The sequence below is a fragment of the Sus scrofa genome, chromosome 14 (genome assembly GCF_054392235.1).
Source record: "Sus scrofa isolate SSC_HxYL_T2T_F1_AM1 chromosome 14, Sscrofa_HxYL_maternal_Yorkshire_Landrace_v2.0, whole genome shotgun sequence".
NCBI lineage: Eukaryota > Metazoa > Chordata > Mammalia > Artiodactyla > Suidae > Sus > Sus scrofa.
The window spans coordinates 34663780-34688718 of NC_139396.1; the positions used below are offsets into that span (position 1 = coordinate 34663780).

The 24939-nt window shown below is 41.2% G+C and overlaps 1 protein-coding gene and 1 long non-coding RNA gene across 32 annotated transcripts in view; both read left to right on the forward strand.

Moving 5' to 3' along the window:
- Window positions 1-24939, forward strand: part of MSRA (methionine sulfoxide reductase A) — a 383609-nt gene that overhangs the window by 147319 nt on the left and 211351 nt on the right. For 22 of the 31 annotated variants that reach the window (XR_014828473.1, XR_014828472.1, XM_084997830.1 and 19 more), the window contains one exon: window positions 9226-9294. The exons of 7 other annotated variants lie outside the window; for them this stretch is intronic. Coding sequence is in view for 22 of the 24 variants with exons in the window: in XM_084997830.1 (XP_084853956.1) it covers window positions 9226-9294 (69 nt within the window). In the remaining 2 variants the exon portion in view is untranslated. Of the gene's footprint in view, window positions 1-9225; window positions 9295-19535; window positions 20040-24939 lie in introns of those variants that run through there. 2 more of the 31 variants (XM_084997829.1, XM_084997843.1) reach the window with 1 other exon arrangement.
- On the forward strand, window positions 822-5609 carry LOC146396485 (uncharacterized). Its single transcript, XR_014828478.1, has 2 exons — window positions 822-991; window positions 1173-5609. It is a non-coding gene; the product is annotated as an uncharacterized LOC146396485 (long non-coding RNA).

A 24939-nucleotide genomic window follows, 5' to 3' on the forward strand; every position in this document is an offset into this window, starting at 1 on the left:
TACTTTTAATATGTAGTATTCCATCTGAGGCTGTGTCACAGTTTACTTCATTATTCCCCTTTTGTTGGGCCATTTAGGTTTTTTTTTTTAAATAGTTTTTCACTCTTACAAAAATTCTACTGTAAACATCTCTGGAAACCTCTGTCTCAGTTCTGTTTGTTTCCTAAGGTAGGTACCTATACTTGGAGTTATTGGGTCAGGACCTTAAAATGCTTTTGGTACTTGTAGTGCATATTGCCAGACTGCTTTTCACATGGACTGCAGTATTCCCACATCCATGAACAATATATGAAAAAGCCCATCTCGCTACACCCTCCTTACTACTCACTATTGGTTTTGTAAGTTTGTACATTTTCACAAATTAAAAATAGTGTCTCATTATGTGGTTGAGCATCTATTCATGTGTTTATTATTTCTATTTTAATTCTTAAAATGTCTAATCTGTCTTCCTATCATTCTCCATTTTCTCTCTGGCAATAGAATCACTATCTTGTGTAGGATCACGGAAGCCTGCTTAGGGAGTGTGCAGAAACAATTCCGATGGTAGAGGGCATTCAGCCTACTTCTTGCCCTCTTCTTGGGGGCATCCTGTGGTCACTCTGCTTTCCCAGGCCATCTTGTGACCTCAGGGGACACAAGGACACTGTAGCATCATTCTGAGCCAGTTTTTCTTGGAAAGAAGAGGGCTGGTATCTAAGGGCTTATGTACTTGGGATTGCTGTTCTGGGTTTAGAGTCACATTTGTGGTCTTTGCCCTGAGCAGATCTCAGAAAACAGAGGAGGCATATCATGAAAAATAAAAAATGCCCTCTACTTGCATAAGTGCTTTATTTTTATTTTTTTAATTTATTTTTTTTTCACGTTACACACTTTGACCTTTATTTTATTTTATTTTATTTTATTTTATTTTTTTATTTTCCCACTGTACAGCAAGGGGATCAAGTTATCCTTACATGTATACATTACAATTACATTTTTTTCCCCACCCTTTGTTCTGTTGCAACATTGAGTATTTAGACAAAGTTCTCAATGCTACTCAGCAGGATCTCCTTGTAAATCTATTCTAGGTTGTGTCTGATAAGCCCAAGCTCCCGATCCCTCCCACTCCCTCCCCCTCCCATCAGGCAGCCACAAGTCTCTTCTCCAAGTCCATGATTTTCTTTTCTGAGGAGATGTTCATTTGTGCTGGATATTAGATTCCAGTTATAAGTGATATCATATGGTATTTGTCTTTGTCTTTCTGGCTCATTTCACTCAGTATGAGATTCTCTAGTTCCATCCATGTTGCCGCAAATGGCATTATTTTGTTCTTTTTTATGACTGAGTAGTATTCCATTGTGTATATATACCACATCTTCCGAATCCAATCATCTGTTGATGGACATTTGGGTTGTTTCCATGTCCTGGCTGTTGTGACTAGTGCTGCAATGAACATACGGGTGCATGTGTCTCTTTTAAGTAGAGTTTTGTCTGGATAGATGCCCAAGAGTGGGATTGCGGGGTCATATGGAAGTTCTATGTATAGATTTCTAAGGTACCTCCCTACTGTTCTCCATAGTGGCTGTACCAGCTTACATTCCCATCAACAGGGCAGGAGGGTTCCCTTTTCTCCACAGCCCCTCCGGCACTTGTTATTTGTGGATTTATTAATGATGGCCATTCTGACTGGTGTGAGGTGGTATCTCATGGTAGTTTTGATTTGCATTTCTCTTATAATCAGCGATGTTGAGCATTTTTTCATGTGTTTGTTGGCCATCTGTATATCTTCCTTGGAGAAATGTCTATTCAGGTCTTTTGCCCATTTTCCCATTGATTGATTGGTTTTTTTTGCTGTTGGGTTGTATAAGTTGTTTATATATTCTAGAGATTAAGCCCTTGTCGGTTGCCTCATTTGAAATTATTTTCTCCCATTTTGAAAGTTGTCTTTTTGTTTTCTTTTTGGTTTCCTTTGCATAGTGCTTTATTTTTAAAACACATTCCCATCTCAGCTCACTCTTTTGGCTAGAAATCTCCCCTTGGGATTTCTGTCAATAAATTTGTTGATTAAATGGGTACCCTTGAGTGTAAGGTCTATGAAGTTTATCTTCCTTCCTGCAGTAGCTAGTCCCTGGCATGCACTGAACACACATTGTTAGTGGGTATGAGCTGAAGACCTTACCTTAAGTGTCAGCTGATGCCTCAGCAAACATGTCCTTGGTGGGGTTGAGCTCAGCCTTCCTCTGCCCTGTTTTGTCCCATCACTGTGCCATTGGGGCTGTGCTGCGAGGGACCCCGGGAGATGCAGGGCTCTTGAGCCTGGCCACCAGCCTCTTTACTGGCCAGGAGATGTGTCTTTGGTTTGCTGCCCCTGGAGCAAAGGGAGAGGGGATTAACCGGAAGAAAGGTCAGCAGCCAGAGCATAAGGATAAAATCCTCAATGACAGATGAACTTTTTATTTTTAGCGCTACAGTCTTATGCTGTTCTTATCTGATTTCTCTGCTTTATTTATTTATTTATTTTTGTCATGAGTCTTTGTTTTTAGGGCAGCCCCCACTTAGGTACATGGTCAGTCCCTGCTCACCTTCTGAGGAAGGCAGTGCAGGCTGGCTCTCTTCTCCCAAGAAGTGTTGAGGGATGAGCTCGCCTCTGGGTGCCCACAGCAGCTGGGGACCTTTGTCTCATTCCTCCCATTATCCTTAATGGTGACTCCTCTCCAAGCTTTCCTGGCCACAGATTCCATCTGCCTCTAGTGGTGCACCTCACCAATTGGGAAGAAAAAGACTTGAATGTCCTCGGACACAGAATGGGTGGAGAGCAGAGGTCGGTCCTCTGGCTGAGCAGTGCCTTTCTAGTAACTTGCCCACCGCTGCATAGCTCCCCATCTACTCCTCATATACAGGGAAAGCTGTGGGTTGATGTTCCCCTTAAAACACCATAGTCATAGTTATAGGTACCATAAGGGACAGAAACATGATAAGCACAGTGTGCCTGGGCATAGGGGACCCAAAGCATCATCACCTGTCCTCTCCCAGTGCATCTATCCCACAGCTGCATCCTCAGGATTCCTGCTCCCTTTTCGTTGTAAGTCAGCTCTCGCAGTCATCAAGTCACCCCTCAAGCTCCGTGGAGGCCACCTTGGCAGGCCCAGGGCCTAGGATACTTAGTCAGTGTGATCACAGTCTCCTCTGCTGGAGGCGGGAGAACCTGGTCCAAGGCTTGGGCTTGCGGACCAGATGTGAGCCCGACTTAGTTCCAGTCTGAATTGTCCTTGACATACCAGGAACTGGGGGCCTGAAGAAAGAGCCACAAGGAAACAGATAATGGGAGGGACTGTGAGACCATGCTGTTTGGGGCTTGACAGATTTGTGTTGCCATATTAGTAAAACAAATGCATTCTACTCCAGTCCTAAATGAACATAGTCACCTCTGATAAGCTCCATAATGGTGTGAATGGTTGGACAAGTATGGGTTGGGTTTTGTGGGGTAACAGGACAGGGAGGGGCTGGCACCGCTAACTGGCCTGCAGCTCTGAGGCTTTTACCTGATCCACAGCTGTTGCCCTGGGATGATTATGGGTCCAGTGCTGGACCAAGACTCCTAGGACAGTAGCAGCAGCTTCTGGAATCTCCAGTTTGGTGGCACTGCGATGGTCACCCAAACTGGATGGGCTTGGGCCTACAGGAGAATCCTGAGGATCTGGGTCCCCCACTCCAGTCCCTCACTCCCCTGCCATTTACCTCCGTGTCCCCCTCTACCTCCCACCACCCAGAACATAGGAATTTTAGTTACGTCCGCTTGAGCACAGGATATGGTACTAATCCCTGGTTGGCTCATGTCTGCATTTTTGTTATTGCAGGTACATTATCAAACAGTTTTATTGTTTATTTCTCAAGGAAGAAACAGTCATAAAGTCTGAAGTGCATTAGACATTCACCAAACAAAAGAAAAAACAGTGTTGTATCATCTTCTAAAGCTTTTGAACGTGCCTCCCCAAATCCCCTTCAGAATCTCTCCAGTCATTGACTTTGACCCAATCTTGCTCTAATTAACCCTGCTGCTCTTCGAGCACTGGGCTTTCAAGATAAATGAAAATCTATTCCTCGTCCTCGTATGCCCTTGACTGAGGACACGTCATGGCGATCAGCAGGGGCTATCCTCCTGGAGCGTAGGGCTTTGGAACGTGCCGCCACAGAGCCTAACCAGCCAGATCAGAGGCATCCGCCCTGCTGCGGCCTGGCAACAGATGTCCCTGTCACAGACCCCCTCCTGTCTCTGTTTCATGCTCTGTTGGTAATCAATAGTTAGTGCCCAATCAATGAGTGATTTTTCTGTTTAGTTAGTTTGCTTGCTTCTGTGATGAAATGTGCCACCAATTTTGAAAAAAAAATTATAAATACTGGTTAAGTTCCCAGGTTAGCCCTCCACTCCCACAAGTTGTCTTTGATCTATAGGATATGTTTAAAGGATCTGTGGTTCTTTGGTCCCCAAGTACTTGCCTCAGCAGTTTCAATGGGAAAATGCCCTCCGTTTATAGGACTAAAAGTGCTGTCACTTGGTTTTTAACAACTCCCTGTTCTCTCCTTAGAGAGAACACACAGATATCCCTCCATTCTTTTATCCATAAAGCTATATAGAGTTTTGGAGATTTTCAAAGGGCCTTTTTAAAAAATTGCAATGTATCATGTAGAAACAAAAAGGAAAATGGCTTCTTTCTTTGTACCATCTTTCTCTTTATTCGCTTAGACCAGGAATGGCAGAACAGTTTCATCACATAGGCCTGCCCTAAGAAATAAGAGATTTTATGGGATACTAAGACAAGAAAAGATTTTGTGGTCATATTCAGGGATCGTGAAAATATGCTGTGATTGATGAATGATGTCTGCATGGACGCAGAAGTAGAGGATAGGTAAATATGTGCCATGTATTTGCCATTCTTGACTCCAATCTTATGAAAAACAAAGTTCACATATAGATGATAATACTAGCCTATCAGCTAAGTGGTATGTACTGTGTGCCAGACACTCCTCTAAATGCTTTACATATGTTAACTCATTTAATTCTCAAAGCCACCTATAATGAGGAAACTTACAATGAGGAAACACTTCAGACAGGGAAACTTAGGCACAAAGTTTCTATTCATAAGCCAAGGTTGTACAGATAGGGAGTGGGGGAGCTGAGATTCAGGGTCAGGCAGTTTTGTCCCAGAGCCCCTGTCCTTAGATGTGTATGCTGTGCTATTTCTCACTGGCTAATGCTGTGTCTTTACTGTCCAGGGACTGATGTAAGGCTCAGCTGTGGTTCAAAAGAAAATTCAGAATCAAGTTTACAGACTTTGTTGTCTCTGGGCCTTGGGCTCTAGAATAGAAGATAAGACAGAATCCCGGGGAACCTTAGCAGTAAGGAGAGAATTACATGTAAACTTCCTCCTTCCTCTCCAGGTAGAGTTTCAGTCTTTCCACCTCTGCCTTCCCAGTTGAAGGTAGGGGAATGGGAAGAGAAAAGGGATGACATTTAGGGACTGGAGCAGAAGAGTTCCTTGGTCTCCACGCCACCTGGCTGGGGAGACTTCTTCTGAGTGGCCATTTTCAATGATCATTTTTATGTAAGTGATACATGTACATATGAAAAAGAGAGAAATGTTTAGTATACCATGTGATAGATCTTTCATAAAGCCTAAAGAGAAACTTTTTAGTGGTTTGTTTTCCTTCATTAATTTAACAGTTATTTATTGAGCACCTATGCTGGGTCCTGCAATGTGTTAGAACTATGGAAATGGTGAACCAAAATGGCTATGAGCCTTGCCTTCCCTGAGCTTGTAGTCTACTCATTGCGATAATGACTAAGTGTAAGATGCAGCTCTGACTGTAGTAGAGGGAATGAAGTACCAAGGTGGCCTGACCATGTGTGTTTTTGAAGACTGCATTAAAGAGTTTTGACTTTAGCCTAAGAACAGTGGAAAGTCATGGAAAGTGGGGGAGAGGGTGGGGACTTTGTCACATAATCAGAGTTAAAGGATAATTGTGATGACACTGGGAAGAATGAGTAGGAGAGAGGATATAGAAGAGCTAGAGGTCTTCTTTGTAGGAGTCCAGGCAGAGAGGCTGCAAGAGTTGGGACTAGGGTGGCTTGGGTGGTGATGGGAGGAAGAAGGAGGATTCTAAAGATGTCTGGAAGGCAAAATTAGCCAGATATGGTGACAGATTAGATGGAGGTAGTGAGAGAAAGAATAGGCAAGGATGCCTAGAAAGTAGGAGGAGGGAGTTCCTGTCATGGCTCAGTGGAAATGAACCCAACAAGTATCCATGAGAACTCAGGTTCAATCCTTGGCCTTGCTTAGTGAGGATCCAGCATTGCCATGAGCTGTGGTATAGGTCACAGACCCAACTTGGATCCTGTGTGGCTGTGGCTGTAGCTCTGATTCAACCCCTAGGCTGGGAACTTCCATGTGCCATGAGTGTAGCCCCGAAAATTGAAAGAAAAAAAAAAAAAAAGAAAGAAAGAAAAAGGAAAGAAAGAAAGTAGGAGGGAGGTGGTCCTATTCCCTGAGTTAGGGGTACCAGGAGAGGGGGTCAAGTTTGGAGTGGAAGGTCATCCTGAATTGGAAGTGCTTTTGGGCTTCTCCAGAGGAGACATCAGATAAACCACAGTCTTCATGATAAATGCATAGTGTTTTGGCTGGGCTGTCTATAAGCCTTGATGGACTTTCTTGGGAAACTAAGTACTGCAGAAAAACAATTTAGAAATCTATAATTTTGTTGACTTTTAAAAATCCAAACAAGCATATTTTCATCTAGAAAAGAATCTGACAATGACAAAGAAAATTGATAGAGATAAATATCTTGCATAATCTCCCTAGCTGTTTTTCCTTTTGCATATTTCTCTGCCAGTCTTTTCCCATAAGCATTCATATTTTAGTTAGTTCTCATTACAGTCTCCATCCAGCCTGTGATAGGATTGTTTTCACTTACTGTTATCCCAAATATTTTTTGCTTTTCTAGTAGCTCTCAAATTTTATATTTAAAGTGTTGCATGATATTCCATGCTTGTGATAAATCACAAATTATACTTTTCTAAGCTCTTTCTCTGGTTTTGGATTTTTAGTTCATTTAAAGATTTTATTATTAGAATTTTATTATTACTTTAATAAATATTGTAATATCTACCACCTCATCTTTTTCTCTTGCATTTTTCCTTAGGTTAAATTCTTATGAGTGACATTAGTGGGTTAGTGTTTGAATGGGATTATAGCTCTTGATATGTGTAAAGGCAGATGTTTTAAAACCTCTGTCAGGGGCTCTGGAGTCCTAACCATAGAACAGAACTGTGACCTCCATAGATTCAGCAACCATGGCCCTAAGCATGTGTGAATGCTGTCCAAGGTCCTGAGGCCACCTATGACCTTTCCTCCTGCATCTGCTGTTGGAGCCAGATGGTGCCTGGAGGCTGTAAGGCTCGTTCTTTGGTTCAGCCTGGCTCCTCCCCTTCTCCCAGATTTTCTTTTCTTCAGAGAGTGATGCAGTTACTTAGGATCCATCGGAAGCTGCTAAACCAATGGTATCCCAAAAGGATTGTCTTAAACTAGACTGAGCCTTGTAAGCCTTCAGATTCTAAGAGACTTGCTGTGGTGCTGCAGAGGCTGCCTAGGGTTTGGATGGGGTTCTCAAGACTTTCCATGACCTGATCCCTGCCTATGAATCCATCCTTAAGTGCCATTGCTTCTCAACATGTCACCTCTACTGAACCCAGACTAGACTCTGCTCTGGCCCAGGGCAATGCCTTGGTTGCACCTACTCCCGGCTCTCACTCAAGTGGCTCCCTTACCTTCTGCCTTTCCTTTTAGACTCAATGCTGCTTGCAGATCCCTGGCTATGCCTTGAAGCTGGCTATCCCTCTGCAGCACACTCTTTTGATACCTTTTGTCCCCACTCCAAGATTTAGCACACAAATTGGAAGCCTTCTGGTGAAGTTTGCTTTTGAAATCCTTACCTCTTGAAGATAATTGTACATTCCTCAAGGGCAAGAACCATGTCATCCTTTCCCCTAAATCCCCCAGAGCCTAGCTTTGGTGTTGGGTGGGCTCTGTGCCAAAGCTCAATAAATATAATGTGAATCATTAGCTCAAAATATATGTGCACCATGATGCAGTATCAAAGTGTTTTAGCCATTTCTTTCATGTATTTTCAACATAAATATCCCTATTCCAAAACTGCTGAGGATGTTAGACTATGCATAGATGGACCATACCCAGATCTTCTCTAACAGGTTGCAGTTTAGAGGTTATGAGAATATGTTAATGCTGGAAACCCATAAGCTTGTCACTTTTTTTTTTTTTTTTTGTCTTTTTGCTATTTCTTGGCAAATTTATTTCCTGTGGCGTATAGAGGTTCCCAGGCTAGGGGTCGAATCGGAGCTGTAGCCACCGGCCTACGCCAGAGCCACAGCAACGCGGGATCCGAGCCGCGTCTGCAATCTACACCACAGCTCACGGCAACGCCGGATCGTTAACCCACTGAGCAAGGTCAGGGACCGAACCCGCAACCTCATGGTTCCTAGTCGGATTCGTTAACCACTGCGCCATGACGGGAACTCCCATCACTTTTTATTTCTGAGTTTTTGATATGCACTGGAGAGAGGTGGGGGGAGGGATGATTGCTGGAGGGAACTAGGGTGAAGAGTAGGAAGAAGCACTGGAATGAATGTCTGTCAGGTCCTTAAGACAGCAAGTGTCTCTGGCTCCTGGAATGGTGCTTGGCTTGTAGTAAAATGATGTCTTCTGCTATTCTGATTCTTGAAAAATTGCTCTACTGTTGTCTTTATATGCAGTGTATTTCTGATCATCAGGAGCCTTCAGTGGAAGCCACCCCAGTTCACCCTGGAAGCTCAAGTTCCCCTTGTTCTCTAGGCCTGGCCTTGTGAGGAAGGGACCCTCTGGCTGGGGGTTGGGAGCTTCCAGGCTGGCTGGCTCTGCCACCCCCAGCTGCACGACTACACACGCTTGAGGACTGGGTGCATTCACTTGTAAAATGACATGCCTGAGCTAGACCATCTCTAGGATCTTTTGTAACTCGATTAAAAACAAAATTGTTGCAACTCTCTTACAAGGGTGAACTTTGGTGCCATTTCTAACTAAAAAATGAGAAATAGGCTCTCTGACACATTTAATGACATGTGTTAGTATGTGTGTAGAACTTTACACTTAACTTGCATTTCTTTCTTTCTCTCTCTCTCTCTCTTTTTTTTTCTAGCCAAGCATCACGTCAATGGCAACAGAACAGTTGAACCTTTCCCAGAGGGAACACAGATGGCTCTATTTGGTAAGATATCAACTCTGAAAGAAAACCCAAATTGTGTGCAAAGACTAGTGCCAAATTTCTGAGTTTTAGCAAGTGTCCTCAGGGCTTCAAAATCTGGGCTCCTCTAGATATTTATAAGTCATTGCATTCAAAAACCTATCAAGTTCTTAGTATTTCTGGGATCAGAAAGGCTTATTCTATAGAATTTATATAGTGCCTTCCTTTCTCACTTTGCAACTCAAACATCAAACTGTGTATTTGTTGTTTCTTACGTCCACACTGAATTAACCTGATAATTTATGGTTTGAGTGTTTCTTTCCTAGGAGAGATTTTTTCCACACACACACACACACACACACACACACACACACACACACACACATGAAAATATATATTAAAGCTGAGAGTCAAATGTTTTGAGATGCTGTTCCACAAAAATCAGTAATCAATCAATTTGAATGGTCTCTTTCCCCTTCATTATGAATTGAGCATATTCCTTAGGCAAGAGCATCAATTAAAATGCATTTAATCCTTGAGTATATATTTATCATATATAATTATGTGGCTGAGCACAGCACCTCTGTTACATTTCAAACCTTTTGGTGAAGAAATCTTTTTAAATTCATGAGTTCCTCACCTTCATATCCAGTGTGACCTGAAATCCCTTCAAGATTGTCTCTGCATTTGGCACTGTCTTTGCCTGCCTCGCTCCCTCCCTCTCTCCCCTACTTCTCCTCCATCCCTTTCCTTCCTTGCATCCCCTTCTTCTCTCCCCACCTCTCCCACCCCTTCTTTCCAGCAGTGCCCTGGGCCCTTATCACCCTTTCAGAAATTCCTCTTCCGTCCTCTGGATTTTCCACTCTTTGTTTCTTCTGGTTCCTTCCTCTTAGCCTTTAAACAGTCTACGATCTCTTTTGTCCTGAAAACCTGAATTCTCTTGACTTCCTGCCCCCCTCCGGCATCTATTGTCCCCAAGTCCTGATGGAAATCTCCTATAAGGACTTCTGATGTACAACTACTTTAAGCACTGAAGTATCTTTGAGCCAGAAATTAGCCTTCTGACAACACTGTCTCTAAATTAGCATATTTAGGATAAAATACTTCCCTAATCCCAGAGTTAGTCATCACTGATGATTAACAGTTGGAGAGTTATGAAACAGAGACCTGCTTCTGCTTAGGTGTTTGTAAATCTTGCTCTGTATGGGCTATCACCTTTTAAAATGTACTTATCAGTGATTAGAAATTATCATGCTCGGAAATTTAAATGGAGAATTTGGTTTTTGTAGCGAAAAGCATAGTAGTCAGTGTAAGATGTCTTATTTGATTTGTTAATTTTCCCTTGAGAAATTCTGTGCAGATGCTGCCATTTTACCTAAGTTGTAGGCCTAGCACAGTGTCTGCTACCAGAGGACAGCAAGTGTCACATCAGTGTCCGGTGGGTTCTTTTGATGACTTTTGTTTGTTTTTCAGATTTGTCAACCCCAACCCCCAGCATGTTAGAAATTAGGTTCCATGTCATACTGGGAAACATAAAATAAAACTCTCTCGTCTTAGCAGGTTTCTCCTTGTTGTGATATTGGAAGAAAGCCTTCCCAAAAGACTGATCTTAGAGCTGGACAGGCTGATTATATTGTTTGCCACAGAATTGGAAATAGTTGTGAATAAAGCTCTGTGGCAAGATTATATTACTATTATTTTGCCAAAGGTTTGGTTTAGAGTGGCTTTCCTAAAAATCCTATCCCAAGGTCTTCATTGTTTGACTTTGGGCAAGCAGCTCGGGGCTCCAAGCCCCAGTTTTCTCACCTGAGAACGGGAAGGCTGTTTGGGTACTCCAAGACCCCACGCTTGCTTCTGTGTCTTCCATACTCGGCAGCAGGCAGCCCTGGAAAGCCTACAGTGAATGGCCCAAGGGGTGTGGTTTTAAAAGAAACTGAGTTATGTGTCTAATTTCTACCAGTGCAGAATTATACAGTTTATAAAGCAGACTCTTTCTTGACATCTCAGGATTTTTACATTATTAGAACTGCAGTTTGGCTCTTCCAGATACTTAAATTAAAGCCCCTGCTTTGGTTAAGTGCATGCAAACATTTTATATTCATGTTTTAAAAACTGTTCTCCCTTGATATTGCTTGTCTGCCTGGCCTGCAGTGGAGTGAGGGAGGGGGGTTTTGGAGTGGACTTTTGTCATTCAGGTCGTTTATAGCTATACTGAAAAAGTCAAACTAAGTACAGCTCTTTGACATATCTTGGGCATTTAATCCTGCTAGCACCTTGTAAACCTAGGGTTATGTCATCCCCTTCTCAGCGAGCTCATATGATTTATCTTAAGTCTCTCGGCCAAGGAGATGGTGGAGTTCGAATCAGAGCCCAGGTCTAACTGATCTGAGGTCCATACTCTTTTGACAGGACCCCTGATTCTTGGCTGTGGTTGCAGGAGTCCTGGGAGAGTCTGGTTCAGTCGGAAATGCCTTTCAGCTAGATCCATGCACAAAAGCATGATTTCCAGCTGAGCCAATTTAGCAAATTGATTTGTGAATTTCTGTGCATTCCCAGAGTGCTCTGAAGGGCTCTTGAGACACAGCTTTTGCTCGGAAAATACTGCTCAGAGTGGCACCTCCTACTATTTATCTTTTTTTTTTTTTTTTTCTCTTTTCCTCATTTGATTTTAGTGGCAGGTATTAATGTGCAGAAGAATGTATTACATCAACTTGGCTGCAAGTTCACCAAAGCAACAGTGGCCCTTTCTACTTGTCCAAACTCATTCTTCAGCCTCAGAGGCCTTAGCATTTTGTGCCAGAAGAATATCACCAGTTTCAATTTCATTATCTCTATTGGGTAATCATTTGAATTTATTTTACAGAATGCTATCTAAATAGAAACTTTCAAATTGAATCCATTCTGAAAGTGGCCACTGAATTACTGCCATTCACATTGAACTTGGGGTGGATGATGTAAGGAAGGGTAGAGTGAGGGTCAGTGGTAGGCCCCGTTCTGAAAAATATATGAATGTGTTATTTTATCAAGTGACCAGAGAATATACAAATGTTTCTTTCAAAGCTATTTCTGGCATATAATCTTCACGATTATTTTTAAAACAGGACATTCATTTTTTTCAGATTTTCTTTTGTGGCCCAGTTAGTTTTATCCTTGTCTTATTTTTCTGTGATCGCAGGTCTCTAGCTTTTGTGTTGCTCTTTCTCTCCTCTGCACTTTAGGACAATGATAATGAAGGTAATAGGCCCGGTCTCCCAGTGGGCTTCTCCTCGTCTGTGTGTGATGCTCCCTTTCAAGTCAGTGGGAGCCCCTTTTTCACAGTTCGGAGAAGCGGAACCGAACATTTTGCAATTACTGAATGTCTTTGTTCCCAGCGGCTGCGTGCCCTGTGGCTATCATCCCTTTAATCCCACAACATCCCTGTGAAGTGGGCATCACTGTGCTCTTTTAGAGACCGAGAAACTGAGGCATCCAAAGATGAAAGGAATGTGGTCCAGTAGAGGGAATGCTTTCTCAGGTACGAGGACATCCACGTGCCACTTGCCAGCCTGCTGTGCCTGACTTAGAAAGGTTCTCTCCAGCTCTCGATAACTTAATGAAAGTGACACCCCGTTGGCAGAGGGCCCCTCCATCTATGTGGAGAGTCCGGGCTCTGGCATCTCTGTGGAGGTCATTCTTCAGCCTGGGGCAGCTATTCATTTTATTGAAAGTACTCCATAGTCAAGAAGGTTTATTATTTCAAAATAAAGTAGAAATGTATTCATTGACAAGAGTGCAGAGAAGTTAGAGGTTGGGATTCTAGTCTTAATTTGTAAAGATTTTTAGCACAGTTAGAAAAAAATGAAGTACAATTTTTTACTTAAAATTTTTATTTATTTATTTATTTGGCCATGCCAACGGCATGTGGAAGTTCCTGGGTCAGGGTTTGAACCTGAGCCACAGCGGTGACCATGCCAAGTCTTTAACTGCTAGGCTGTCAGGGAACTCCCTGAAATACAATTTTTTAAAACTTTAAAGCTCAGTACTTGACTTATTATCCAAACTAGAATAATTTTGAGAGTGAAGAGGGTGCTATTAAAAATTATGCTAAAATAATGAGGTACACACCTGGAGGATTTCAGGCAACCAGGATGTAATGTCACTGTGTATATAAGAGGGTATATTACATTGTGCCAAGAATAATAAATACATATTGAGTAAAGTTGAAGTTGAAAAATAATGAGCTTAGCCAAGAATAAACATCAGGCTATTTCCTGGTGGCTCAGAGGATTAAGGATCTGGCATTGTCACTGCAGCAGCTTGGGTCACTGCTGTGGTGCAGGTTCAATCCCTGGCCCATTGAGCAAGCTAAAAAAGCAGTTAATTACCTTGCCACGTTTCATTTTTGGTGGTTTTTGGAAGGACACTTAATGGTAGGCAAACTTTAAATTGTTACAAAGTGTGAATTATTACTCAGAATGATAGATTTGTAGTATGTTAATAGAGGCTGAGCAAAAGGAAGTTTCCATCATCAAATACGTTTGGGGAAATTACCTTGAAAATGTATGGGCCTCTTTACTGGAAAAAAATTAATAAAAGAACTTTGATCTCAAAAAAAGAGAAAAATAATGAGCTTAGATATATTAAACGAAATAAACAAATGAAAAAACTGCAGTGCATAAAGTGCCATATAACACCAACACCGGTAGTTATACTAATATCCAAGATTTTATTCAGTAATGTTCTTTCTGAATGACTTGACATGAAAAGTTAATTCATATTTATCACACTCACCTCATAGCACTTCAATAAGAGAGAGGGAATTATCTGATTATACTCTTGCAGTTTGAATGTTGTACTAACACTCTCCAATGATGTAGGGTAATGAACTCCCTATCACTAGAAGTATTCAAATGAAAGATCATTCCTACTCATTTGGGGAAGTTGAAATAAATAGGTTTTAAGATCCTTTCTTCCCAATTAATGAGAATTTTCTTTGTTTCAGAGTGTTAAATCTTTTTGAAAAAAATTACTTCCGACTTTTTTTTTTTTTTTTTTTTTTTTTTGCCCGCACCCGTGGCATATGGAGGTTCCTGGCTAGGGGTCAAATTGGAGCTGTAGCTGCTGGCCTATACCATAGCCACAGCAACGCAGGATCCGAGCTGCATCTGCAACCTACATACACCACAGCTCACGGCAACACTGGATCCTTAATCCATTGAGTGAGGCCAGGGATCGAATCTGCAACCTCATGGTTCCTAGTCGGATTAGTTTCCCTGTGCCACAGCAGGAACTCCTTGACTCTAAATTCTTTGATCCTATTAATCAGACTGTTTGGTGAGAGGTAAAATTCTGCAGTGAGAAATATTAGTGGTCAGGAATTTGGACAGATAGCAAGCAACAGCAGCAGAAGTACCTCAGCAAATTCCTTGGGTTATTGGGTTTTAGGCTAGCCTGACAGCAGTAGCTCTGGGAACTCAAACCACTGTAAAACGTGTTCTGTATGTCAGGTTCTCTTAGGGCTCTTCAAATAAAAATAAAAGGGAGAAAAAGACAGTCCAAGACATCATGAAAACGTGCTGATGATCTTGTTACACATCTCTGTTTTCAGCCAAGGTGCCAAGAATTTGCTCGACTCTTTCCTGGGTAGCTGTGTGGAGGGACTGATCCCAGACCAGGGGCCGGTGGCTGGCAGAGGCCCATAAAGAGCCCCACCCCGAGGATCTCATCTTCTGTACCCTAAAGAGAATGAGATCAGTGCCTGTAAGATGAACCCATCATAAGACATTCCTCCCCCCCAACTTGAATTAGAGGTGATTTTTGAAACAGCCACAGTTATTTTGTCTGCCAGCCAAGAAAACAGCATTGAAAGCAGCAGGCAATATGTCAGACTTCAAAGGAAAATATATTGGTGTCTCATTGGCTGGGATCCAACATTATGTTGGTAAATAATCAAATCCCGGTGTGGCATATTTCTCCCTGAACCTTGACTGAAAACTACTGAAGACCATTCTGTGAGCTGGGGAGCGGCAGTCACTCATTCTAGGAAAAAGGCCAGAAAGAATGACTTTGAAATGTGTTTATAATTAACTAAACAATCTAAATTCACAAGACTGTTAGAACAGCAGGCTGCTGACTGGTACGAACTTCTTAACTGAGGAGGCGCTTAGCGAAACAAAAATAGGTCTTCCTGTCACGGTAATCTGAAGCACCTTGAAGGGACAGTCACTGGTCCTCTGGAGACATGTTTTAAGACGCATTTTATTTTATGTATCTTTTTCTTGTGTGTGATGATCTTGGTTTTCATTTTCTTTTTGAGTGCGGAAAGATCTGATGAAATGGGCAAAGGGGAAGAGCCTATTCATAGCCTGTGCTGAAAATTCCTCTGGGTTTGTGTGGCATTGCCTGGGATGGTCGCGGTGCAGGAGAGCATAGGTGTGCTGGTGGAGAAGGTGTCTGGGGGTGGGCAGGGGAGAGGGTGGCCGCTGGGTTTCTGTGCCTGGAGAAAGGAGCTGCAACCCTAGTAGGAAGGCATGGATCAGATAGTGTTTGATAACCTAACTCTGGACTTCTCTAGACATCACGTATCCATTAACCTCAACCCCGAGGAAGGCATATGAGAAGCAGAAAGCAAGCACACCCTCCTGTCCCCCACCCCCAGAGTTGTAGAGAAGTTCCCAGAGAGTTCAGAATTCACAGAAGTCATTGGAGTCAGGTAGACCCTGGCGTACGACTCTAGACAAGTTTCTTACCCTCCCTGAGCCCCATTCTTCATCTGGAAAATGAGGGGAAGAAGACCTACATCATGAGGCTGTTGGCAGGATGTCAGGAGTTAATGCCTAGAGGAGGTGGGGAACAGCCAGCGAGATGCTCCCTGTGGGCCCCTGCGCTCCCCTTTCTCACCCCTGGCCAGTGACCACAACATTAGTCACCTCCAATTGATCCATGATATCTCCTGCGTGATACCCAATGGGTCCATTTGCTCAGGGATTTTGAAGGACAATGGACAGCATTAGTTGAGAACTAATCTGCTATTGGCCAGGTACTGGGCAGCCCTTATTAAATTTCCTACTAGGCCCATTCTCATTGCTAGTCTAAGTTAGATGGCTTCCCTTTGAATCTGTACAGAGATCTCAGAAAATGCCACTGCTTCTCTTTTGGCCTCAACTATATGATCGATCAGTTGTGGCTCATTTTTTCACTATTATTGCTCCTATACAATGATCATCCAATTGACTGACTTTTTTAAAAAGAAGTTTTGAAAATGATAAAGGTTAATTTAATTTGCAAATGTGGCAAATTTTTTTAAAATTTCTACGGATGAAATATACTCAATAGGATGTACAGGGGAAACAATCAATTATATTTCTACTGCTTCTCTGTTAATTAACTTTTTAAAGAAGAGCAACATAGATACAGAGAACACCAAAAACTAAAGTTCATTATTATTCAGTTTAACTCAACTAGCATCTTTAAGAAAAATACCAAGCCCTTGTTGCAGATAAAATAAGACAGAATATTCTCTCTATTGCTCTTATTCGTCCCAACTGTTTATCTTAGGCCTTGCTATAAAATGAAGTAAAAGAAAATTAAAATATATACAAGACATGGTAAGATAACATACGTTAGAATTAGGCAAATATTAGACCAAAAAATATTAGAGGTTAAATATACAAAGAGGCCATACTATATAATACTATATAATTTATAAAAATTGTTCACAAATTTGGTTCTATGTATCCTAGTAGCAGCATGAAGATCAACTATTTGTATGATTGGTTTCAGTTTTTTTAATAATTGTAAAATGTACATAATATGAAATTTACCATTTTTTCCAGGTCATTTAGTAGATTCACGTTGTTGTGCAACCATCACCACCATCCAGAACTTGTCTTTCCAAACTGAAATTCTGTACCCACTAAATGATAACATTCCGCTTCCCTCCCCACAGCCCCTGCAACCACTATTCTACTTTCCTTCTCTATGAGTGCTACTATTATACGTCCTTCATAAAAGTGAAAGTGGGACTCTACAGTAATTGCCCTTTTGTGACTGGCTTTTTTAACTTAGCATAATGGCCTCGAGGTTCACCCAAGTTGTGGCATGTGTCAGAATTTCCTTTCTTTTTAAGGCTGAGTAATAAAGGCTGAGTAATATTCCATTGAATGCACAGACTGCATTTTGTTTATCCATTCATCTGTCAAGCGACAGTTGGGCTGCTTCCACATTTTGTGTTTTTATTTGGGGGTGGGGGGAGTTGCACCTGTGGTGACATATGGGAGTTCCCAGGCTAGGGGTCGAATCGGAGCTGCAGCTGCTGGCCTGTGCCACAGCCACAGCCACAGCCACAGCCATGCTAGATCCAAGCTGCATCTGCCACCTATTCCACAGCTTGTAGCAACACTGGCTCCTTAACCCTCTGAGTGAGGCCAGAGATTGAACCCACAGCTTCATGGATACTGGTTGGCTTTTTAACCCACTGAGCCACAACAGGAACTCCTACATTTTGGCTGTTGTAAATAATATTTCAGTGAACATGGGTGTACAAATATCTCTTTTAAACCCTGCTTTCAGTTCTTTTGGCAAATATACCTAAAAAGTGGAATTGCTGGATCGTATGGTATCTGTATTTCCTTTTTTTGAGGAACTGCCAAACCATTTTCCACAAAGGCTGAGCCATTTTACATTCCCATCAGCAAAGCACAGGGTTCCAGTTTCTCCACATCCTTGCCAACTCTTGTTATTTTTGTTAATAGCCATCCTAATGTGGTGATGGGTTTCAGTTTTACTTAATGATACTGAAAATCTACATGATTGGAGGGAATCATGAGATTTCTTGATTCCAGAACCAGAATGAAATTTCTTTCAAGGGTACTTAGCAGGAGGACACTGTGATGTAAGGCAGTCAGCAGAAACTGGTGACAGCCCCTCAGTGGGGCATTGAGAGGAAGTCACGAGCTGTTGGTCACACTGCTCTTCTCTTTGGGCTCCTGACATCCACCAGGAGCAGTCCATGCGGCCCACCAGTGTGCCTCTCAGGTGGGCTCTGGCTTAACCCAGAAAAAGGCATTTGTGTTGTGTAGAAAAACAATTGATGGGCTAGATAACTTTTTAGAGATTTTTCTATCAATGTTATTTCTTTCAGTGGAGTTTTAAAAATATATTATTTTTTTCATTCTTTATCAAAAATATCAACCATATATAAAAATATGCTAATATAATGAAGCCTCACTAACTCTGCTTCAGCAGTTATCACTTAGGGCTAATGCTTTTCATCTCTGTTTCCACTCGCTCTCTCTCCTCCCAGGTTATTTCAAAGCCAACCTCAGACATCCTATCAATTCACTTGTGAATATTTTGGTACATTTCTCTTTTTAAAAGCAATTTTTAGGAAAGCATACCACAATGCCATTATCAGACCTAAAAAAATCCTGAATATCATCAAATATCCTGAGAGTCCATATTTCTGCTGTTGTCTCATAAATGTTTTTTCAAACTATCTATTTGAATCAAGATCTAAATAGAGTCCATATACTACAATTGGTTGATATAAATGTTTAGTCTCTTTTAATCTCTAAGTTCATATCTCTCTCTTTCTTTATAATTTATTTGTTCAAGAAATTAGATCATTTATTCTGCACCGTCTCCTCCTGTCTAGACTGAATGATCATGCTTGAAAGGCCTCTGTATTTTCTACAAAGTGCAAATTAGAGATCAGAATCCATAGGTGGGGTGTGTAAGCCATTCAGGAGCCTTTAATAACTGGTTCTTTCTCTTTTGGTGGAATTATCAGACCAATGATCATTGCATTCATCTGTTATTTTATTAGAAGCTGCAAGATGGTGATGTTTTAATTCTTGCATTTCCCTTTATTTATGAACTGGAATGTTTCTATAAAAAGAATTTTCTCTTTATCAACTCTTTGGTTACCTTGACCTCCTGTTGATTAGGAAGGCTGCTTCACTTTTTCCTGTGTTTAATCACTTTGCTCCGTGTATCTGAGCATGGGTTGAATGTATGTTCCTGGGTCAGAAGCATGTATAAGTATAGTTGATTAAGTCAAAAATGATTTGACAGGTGGCAGAAACCTCTTTAATTTGACTGAATGACCATTTTCATTTCATCAAGTTTTTGAAATTTGTAACCATTTGGTCAAACACTTGAAAATATAATCACAGTAGACAGATTGTTTTAACAGATTTGGGTAAAACAAAGAAACAGGCACATAGTCAGGTGGCAGAAGGTTATGTCTCTAGCATCAGCTATCTTTTCTCCTGTTCTTATCCCAGACATCCCGTACATGTCCCAGTCCTCAACCTTGGCAGCCCAGGTTGAAAAGGGAACTCCAGAGAGGGCTGGAGGGCTGGGAGCCAGGTTGCTCCTAGACGTGGGCTACCTTCCGAAAATCAAAATGATGAAACGGGATCAGCAGCCAAGAAGTGACAAAGCCTCCCCAGAAATGCTGCCCACTGCAGAGACTAACAGCTGGGCCCTTTCACCTGGAGCTCTTTTTCATGCTTTGGCTTAATACCGTGAATGCATTGGAGGGTAGAAGGAGACATATTTATCAAAGTGCATTTTCTCTGCTTTCCAGTTTTTACTGACAGAGTAGGTAAAACTATAAGTGGCTCTCACTACCAAGCATTTTGGGATTAAAAAAGGGGAGCTATTTACTGACTCACTTTTTAAAAATCTCCTTTTATTTGTATTATTCATTATCCCTTGTATTTTTTTGTAAATTGTCTCAAATTATTCTTTTGGAATGATACTGTGTATAAATAAAGTAAATAAAATTAAAGTAATACCTTTGAATGAAATTTCTTACATCCAATACAAGGTATAGTGTTTTTTTTTAATCACATCTGTAGCTGTATAATGATCATAACAATCCAATTTCACAGGATTTACATCCCACAACCCAAGCACATCCCCCCACCCCCCAAATTGTCTCCTCCGGAGACCATAAGTTTTTCAATGTCTGTGAGTCAGCATCTGTTCTGCAAAGAAGTTCAGTCTGTCTTTTTTTCAGATTCCACATGTCAGTGAAAGCATTTCATGTTGGTGTCTCATTGTATGGCTGACTTCACTTACCATGATAATTTCTAAGTCCATCCATGTTGCTAAAAATTCCACTATTTCATTCTTTTTAATGGCTGAGTGATATTCCATTGTGTATATGTACCACATCTTCTTGATCCACTCCTCTGTCGAGGGACATTTAGGTTGTTCCCATGTCTTGGCTATTGAAAATAGTGCTGCAATGAACATCGGAGTACATGTGTCTTTGCGAGTCATGGTTTTCTCTGGATAGATGCCCAGGAGTGGGATTGCTGGATCAAATGGTAGCTCTATGTTTAGTTTTCTGAGGAATCTCCATACTGCTTTCCACAGTGGTTGCACCAATTTACAATCCCACCAACAGTGTACTAGTGTTCCTTTTTCTCCACACCCTCTCCAGCACGTATTGTTTGTAGACGTTTTGATGATGGCCCTTCTGGCTGGTGTAAGGTGGTACCTCAGAGTGGTTTTGATTTGCATTTCTCTAATAATGAGTGATGTTGAACATCTTTTCATGTGTTTTTTGGCCATCCATATGTCTTCTTTGGAGAATTGTCTGTTTAGATCTTGTGCCCATTTTTTGATGGGCTTATTTGTTTTTTTGGTATGGAACCGCAGAAGGTGTTTGTAAATTTTGGAGATGAATCCCTGGTCAGTCGATTCACTTGCAAAGATTTTTTTCCCACTCTGTGGGTTGTCTTTTTGTGTTGTTTAGAGTTTCCTTTGCTGTGCAGAAACTTTGAAGTTTGAGTAGGTCCTATTTGTTTATTTTTGTTTTTGTTGTCAGTACTCTGATAGGTGGATCTGAGAAGATGTTGCTGTCATTTATGTCAGAGAGGGTTTGGCCTATGTTTTCCTCTAAGAGTTTTATAGTGTCTGGTCTTGTATCTAGGGCTTTGATCCATTTGGAGTTTATTTTTGTGTATGGTATTAGGGAGTGTTCTAATTTCATTCTTTTCCATGTGGCTGTCCAGTTTTCCCAGCACCACTTAACTGAACAAACTGTCCGTTCTCCATTGTATATTCTTGCCTCCCTTGTCATAGATTAGTTGGCTGTAGGTGTGTGGGTTGAATTCTGTTCCACTGATCTATAGTTCTGTCTTTGTGCCAGTACCATATGGTTTTGATGACTGTTGCTTTGTAGTAGAGTCTGAAGTCAGGGAGCCTGATTCCTCCAGCTCCATTTTTCTTTTTCAGGATGTCTTTGGCTATTCTGGGTCTTTTGTGCTTCCAGACAAACTTTAAAATATTTTGTTTGCATTCTGTGAAAAATGTCCTTGGTAATTTGATAGGGATTGCATTGAATCTATATATTGCCTTAGGTAGTATAGTCATTTTGATAATGTTAACTCTCCCAATCCAAGAGCATGGTATGTCTTTCCATCTATTTGTGTCATCTTTGATTTCTTTCATCAGTGTCTTATAATTTTCAGAGTACAGGTCTTTGGCTCTTGAGGTAGGTTTACTCCTAGGTATTTTATTCTTTTGGATGTGATGGTAAACGGGATTGCTTCCCTAATTTCTCTTTCTGATCTTTCATTGTTAGTATATAGAAATGCTGTCGATTTCTGTGTGTTAATTTTGTATTCTGCGACTTTGCCAAATTCGTGGATGAGCTCTAACAGTTTTCCAGTAGAGTCTTTAGGATTCTCTAGGTATAGGATCATGTCATCTGCAAATAGGGATAGTTTTACTTCTTCCTTTCCAATTTGGATTCCTTTTATCTTGTTTACTTCTCTGATTGCTGTGGCTGGTACTTCCAAAACCATGTTGGAGAGTAGTGGCGAGAGTGGACATCCTTGCCTTGTTCCTGATCTCAGCAGGAATTCTTTCAGCTTTTCGCCATTGAGAATGATGTTAGCTGTGGGTTTGTCATATATGGCCTTTATTACATTGAGGTAGGTTCCCGTATGCCCACTTTCTGAAAGGTTTTTATCAGAAATGGGTGTTGGATTTTGTCAAAGGCTTTTTCTGCTTCTTTTGAGAGGATCATATGGTTTTTACTCTTCAGTTTGTTAATGTGGTGTATCATACTGATGGATTTGCGGATATTGAAGAACACTTGCATCTCTGGGATAAATCCCACTTGATCATGATGCACAATCCTTCTAATATATTGTTGGATGTGGTTTGCTAGTATTTTGTTGAGGATTTTTGCATCAATGTTCATCAGTGAAATTGGCCTTTTTTTTGGTATCTTTGTCTGGTTTTGGTATCAGGGTGATGGTGGTCTCATAGAATCAGTTTGGGAGCATCCCTTCCTCTGCAAATTTTGAAATAGTTTCAGAAGGAGAGGTGTTAACTCTTCTCTAAATTTTTGTTTGTTTGTTTGTTTGTTTTTTGGTTTTTGGTTTTTGTTTTTGTCTTTTTGCTATTTCTTGGGCTGCTCCCACGGCATATGGAGGGTCCCAGGCTAGGGGTCGAATCGGACTGTAGCCACCAGCCTACGCCACAGCCACAGCAACGCTGGATCCAAGACGCGTCTGCAACCTACACCACAGCTCATGGCAACGCCAGATTGTTAACCCTCTGAGCAAGGGCAGGGACCGAACCCGCAACCTCATGGTTCCTAGTCGGATTTGTTAACCACTGCGCCATGACGGGAACTCCTTCTCTAAATGTTTGATAGAATTCGTCTGTGAAACCATCTGGTCCTGGACTTTCGTTTGTTGGAAGTTTTTTAATCACAGTTTCAATTTCAGTTCTTGTGATTGGTCCGTTCATCTTTTCTATTTCATCTTGGTTTAGTCTTGGAAGATTGTACTTTTGTAAGAATTTGTCCATTTCTTCTAGGTTTTCCATTTTATTGGCATATAGTTGATCATCCAGACAGAAAATCAATAAGGAAACACAGGCCCTGAATGTAGCATTAAACCAGATGGACTTAATAGGTATTTATAGGACATTCCATCCAAAAGCAACAGAATACACATTCTTCTCAAGTGCACATGGAACATTCTCTAAGATTGATCACATCCTGGGCTACAAATCCAACGTCACTATAAGAAAGTTGAAATCATATCAAGCATCTTTTACCACAATGCTATATGACTAGAAATCAACAACAAGAAAAAAACTGCAAAAAAATGCAAACACGTGGAGACTCACAACATGCTACTAAAAAACCAGTGGGTCACTGAAGAAATCAAAGAGGAAATTTAAAAATACCTAGCATCAAATGACAACAAAGATACGACCTATGGGATGCAGCAAAAGCTGTTCTAAGAGGAAAATTTATAGCAATACAAGCCCACATCAGGAAACAAGAAAAAGCTCAAATAAACAAGCTACCTTTACATCTAGAGTAGCTTGAGAGAGAAGAACAGACAAGACCTAAAGTTAGTAGAAGGAAAGAAATCATAAAGATCAGAACAGAAATCAATGAACTAGAAATGAAGAAAACTATAGAAATGATCAATGAAACGAAAAGCTGGTTCTTTGAAAAGATCAACAAAATTGATAAACCCTTAGCCAGACTTCTCACGAAAAAAAGAGAGAGGACTCAAATCAATAAAATTAGAAATGAAAAAGGAGAGGGAACAACGGACATCACAGAAATACAAAGGATCATAAGAGACTACTATATGCAAGGTATAGTTTTTTTTGAGGCAATTAAAATCAAACAATGCCAGTTCTGTTTTTCCCAGGAATAACTGGAAATGTTATCACCGAAACCCTAGGAATTGGGATTCAGTTGGAGTGACATGTTTGATTCATGCTGAGAAACAGTCATTTAGTTCGGTGTGCCTTTGGCCAACGTAGCACTAACATTGATGAAAGACCCTGTGATGTTTTCCTATGTTCTTGTGTATGGTGGGGATCGCAAAACTCCAGGTGTCAATATACACCAGGAGCTATTACACAAAACAGCTTTCATCATCCATGTGTCATCAGTGCCCCAGGAGGTAGACAAGGGATCATAGTTGACCATGACCAAGTTTCCTTGTTGAGCCAGTAACATTGGGACCAACAGTGGTGCTTGTGAGATGGAGATGGATGTCCTTCTGATGTATGTCCCATCATATATCCTTCCAAGTCTCAACTGTGATCCTAAGACTCATAATAATATGGAAAGAATTAAATGATTGTTCATGGTAGACCTTATCGTGAACAAGTGTGACCTTCCAGAATCATGCTTACTCAGGAATCAGTGCTTTTTCTTTTGTGGGAAAAAACATTTTATTTATTTATTTTTAAGCCACATCTCCAATCTCCCCTAAAGCCCCCTGGGCAGTCCACTGACTTGAATGCCTTTCTACATGATGACCTTTTTCTATCTATCATGCACGTACAGGCTGGGATTTCAAGGAAGCCAGCAGACAGCAGCTGCTGGAAGGCTAAGGTTTCAGCAGCTGCTTAGTTTTGCAAGAGAGTTGGGGTTCAAGTCCTGCTAAGTTAGAGTGACTTAGAAAAAACTTCAGGATTTTCCTTGAACCTCTAGGAAGACGAAGTCTTAGGTGTAAATGATGAAGGATTACATCCTTGGACTTAGGAGAAAAAGCAAAATAAACCCATTCTTATAAAATCTAAAACTAAGCCTCCACAAGATCAAGATGACCCACTAGTTTCAGACAAAACTCAGTATTTTTGGAGAAAGATCACAAAATCTAGCACATGCCATCCACAATGTTTAGT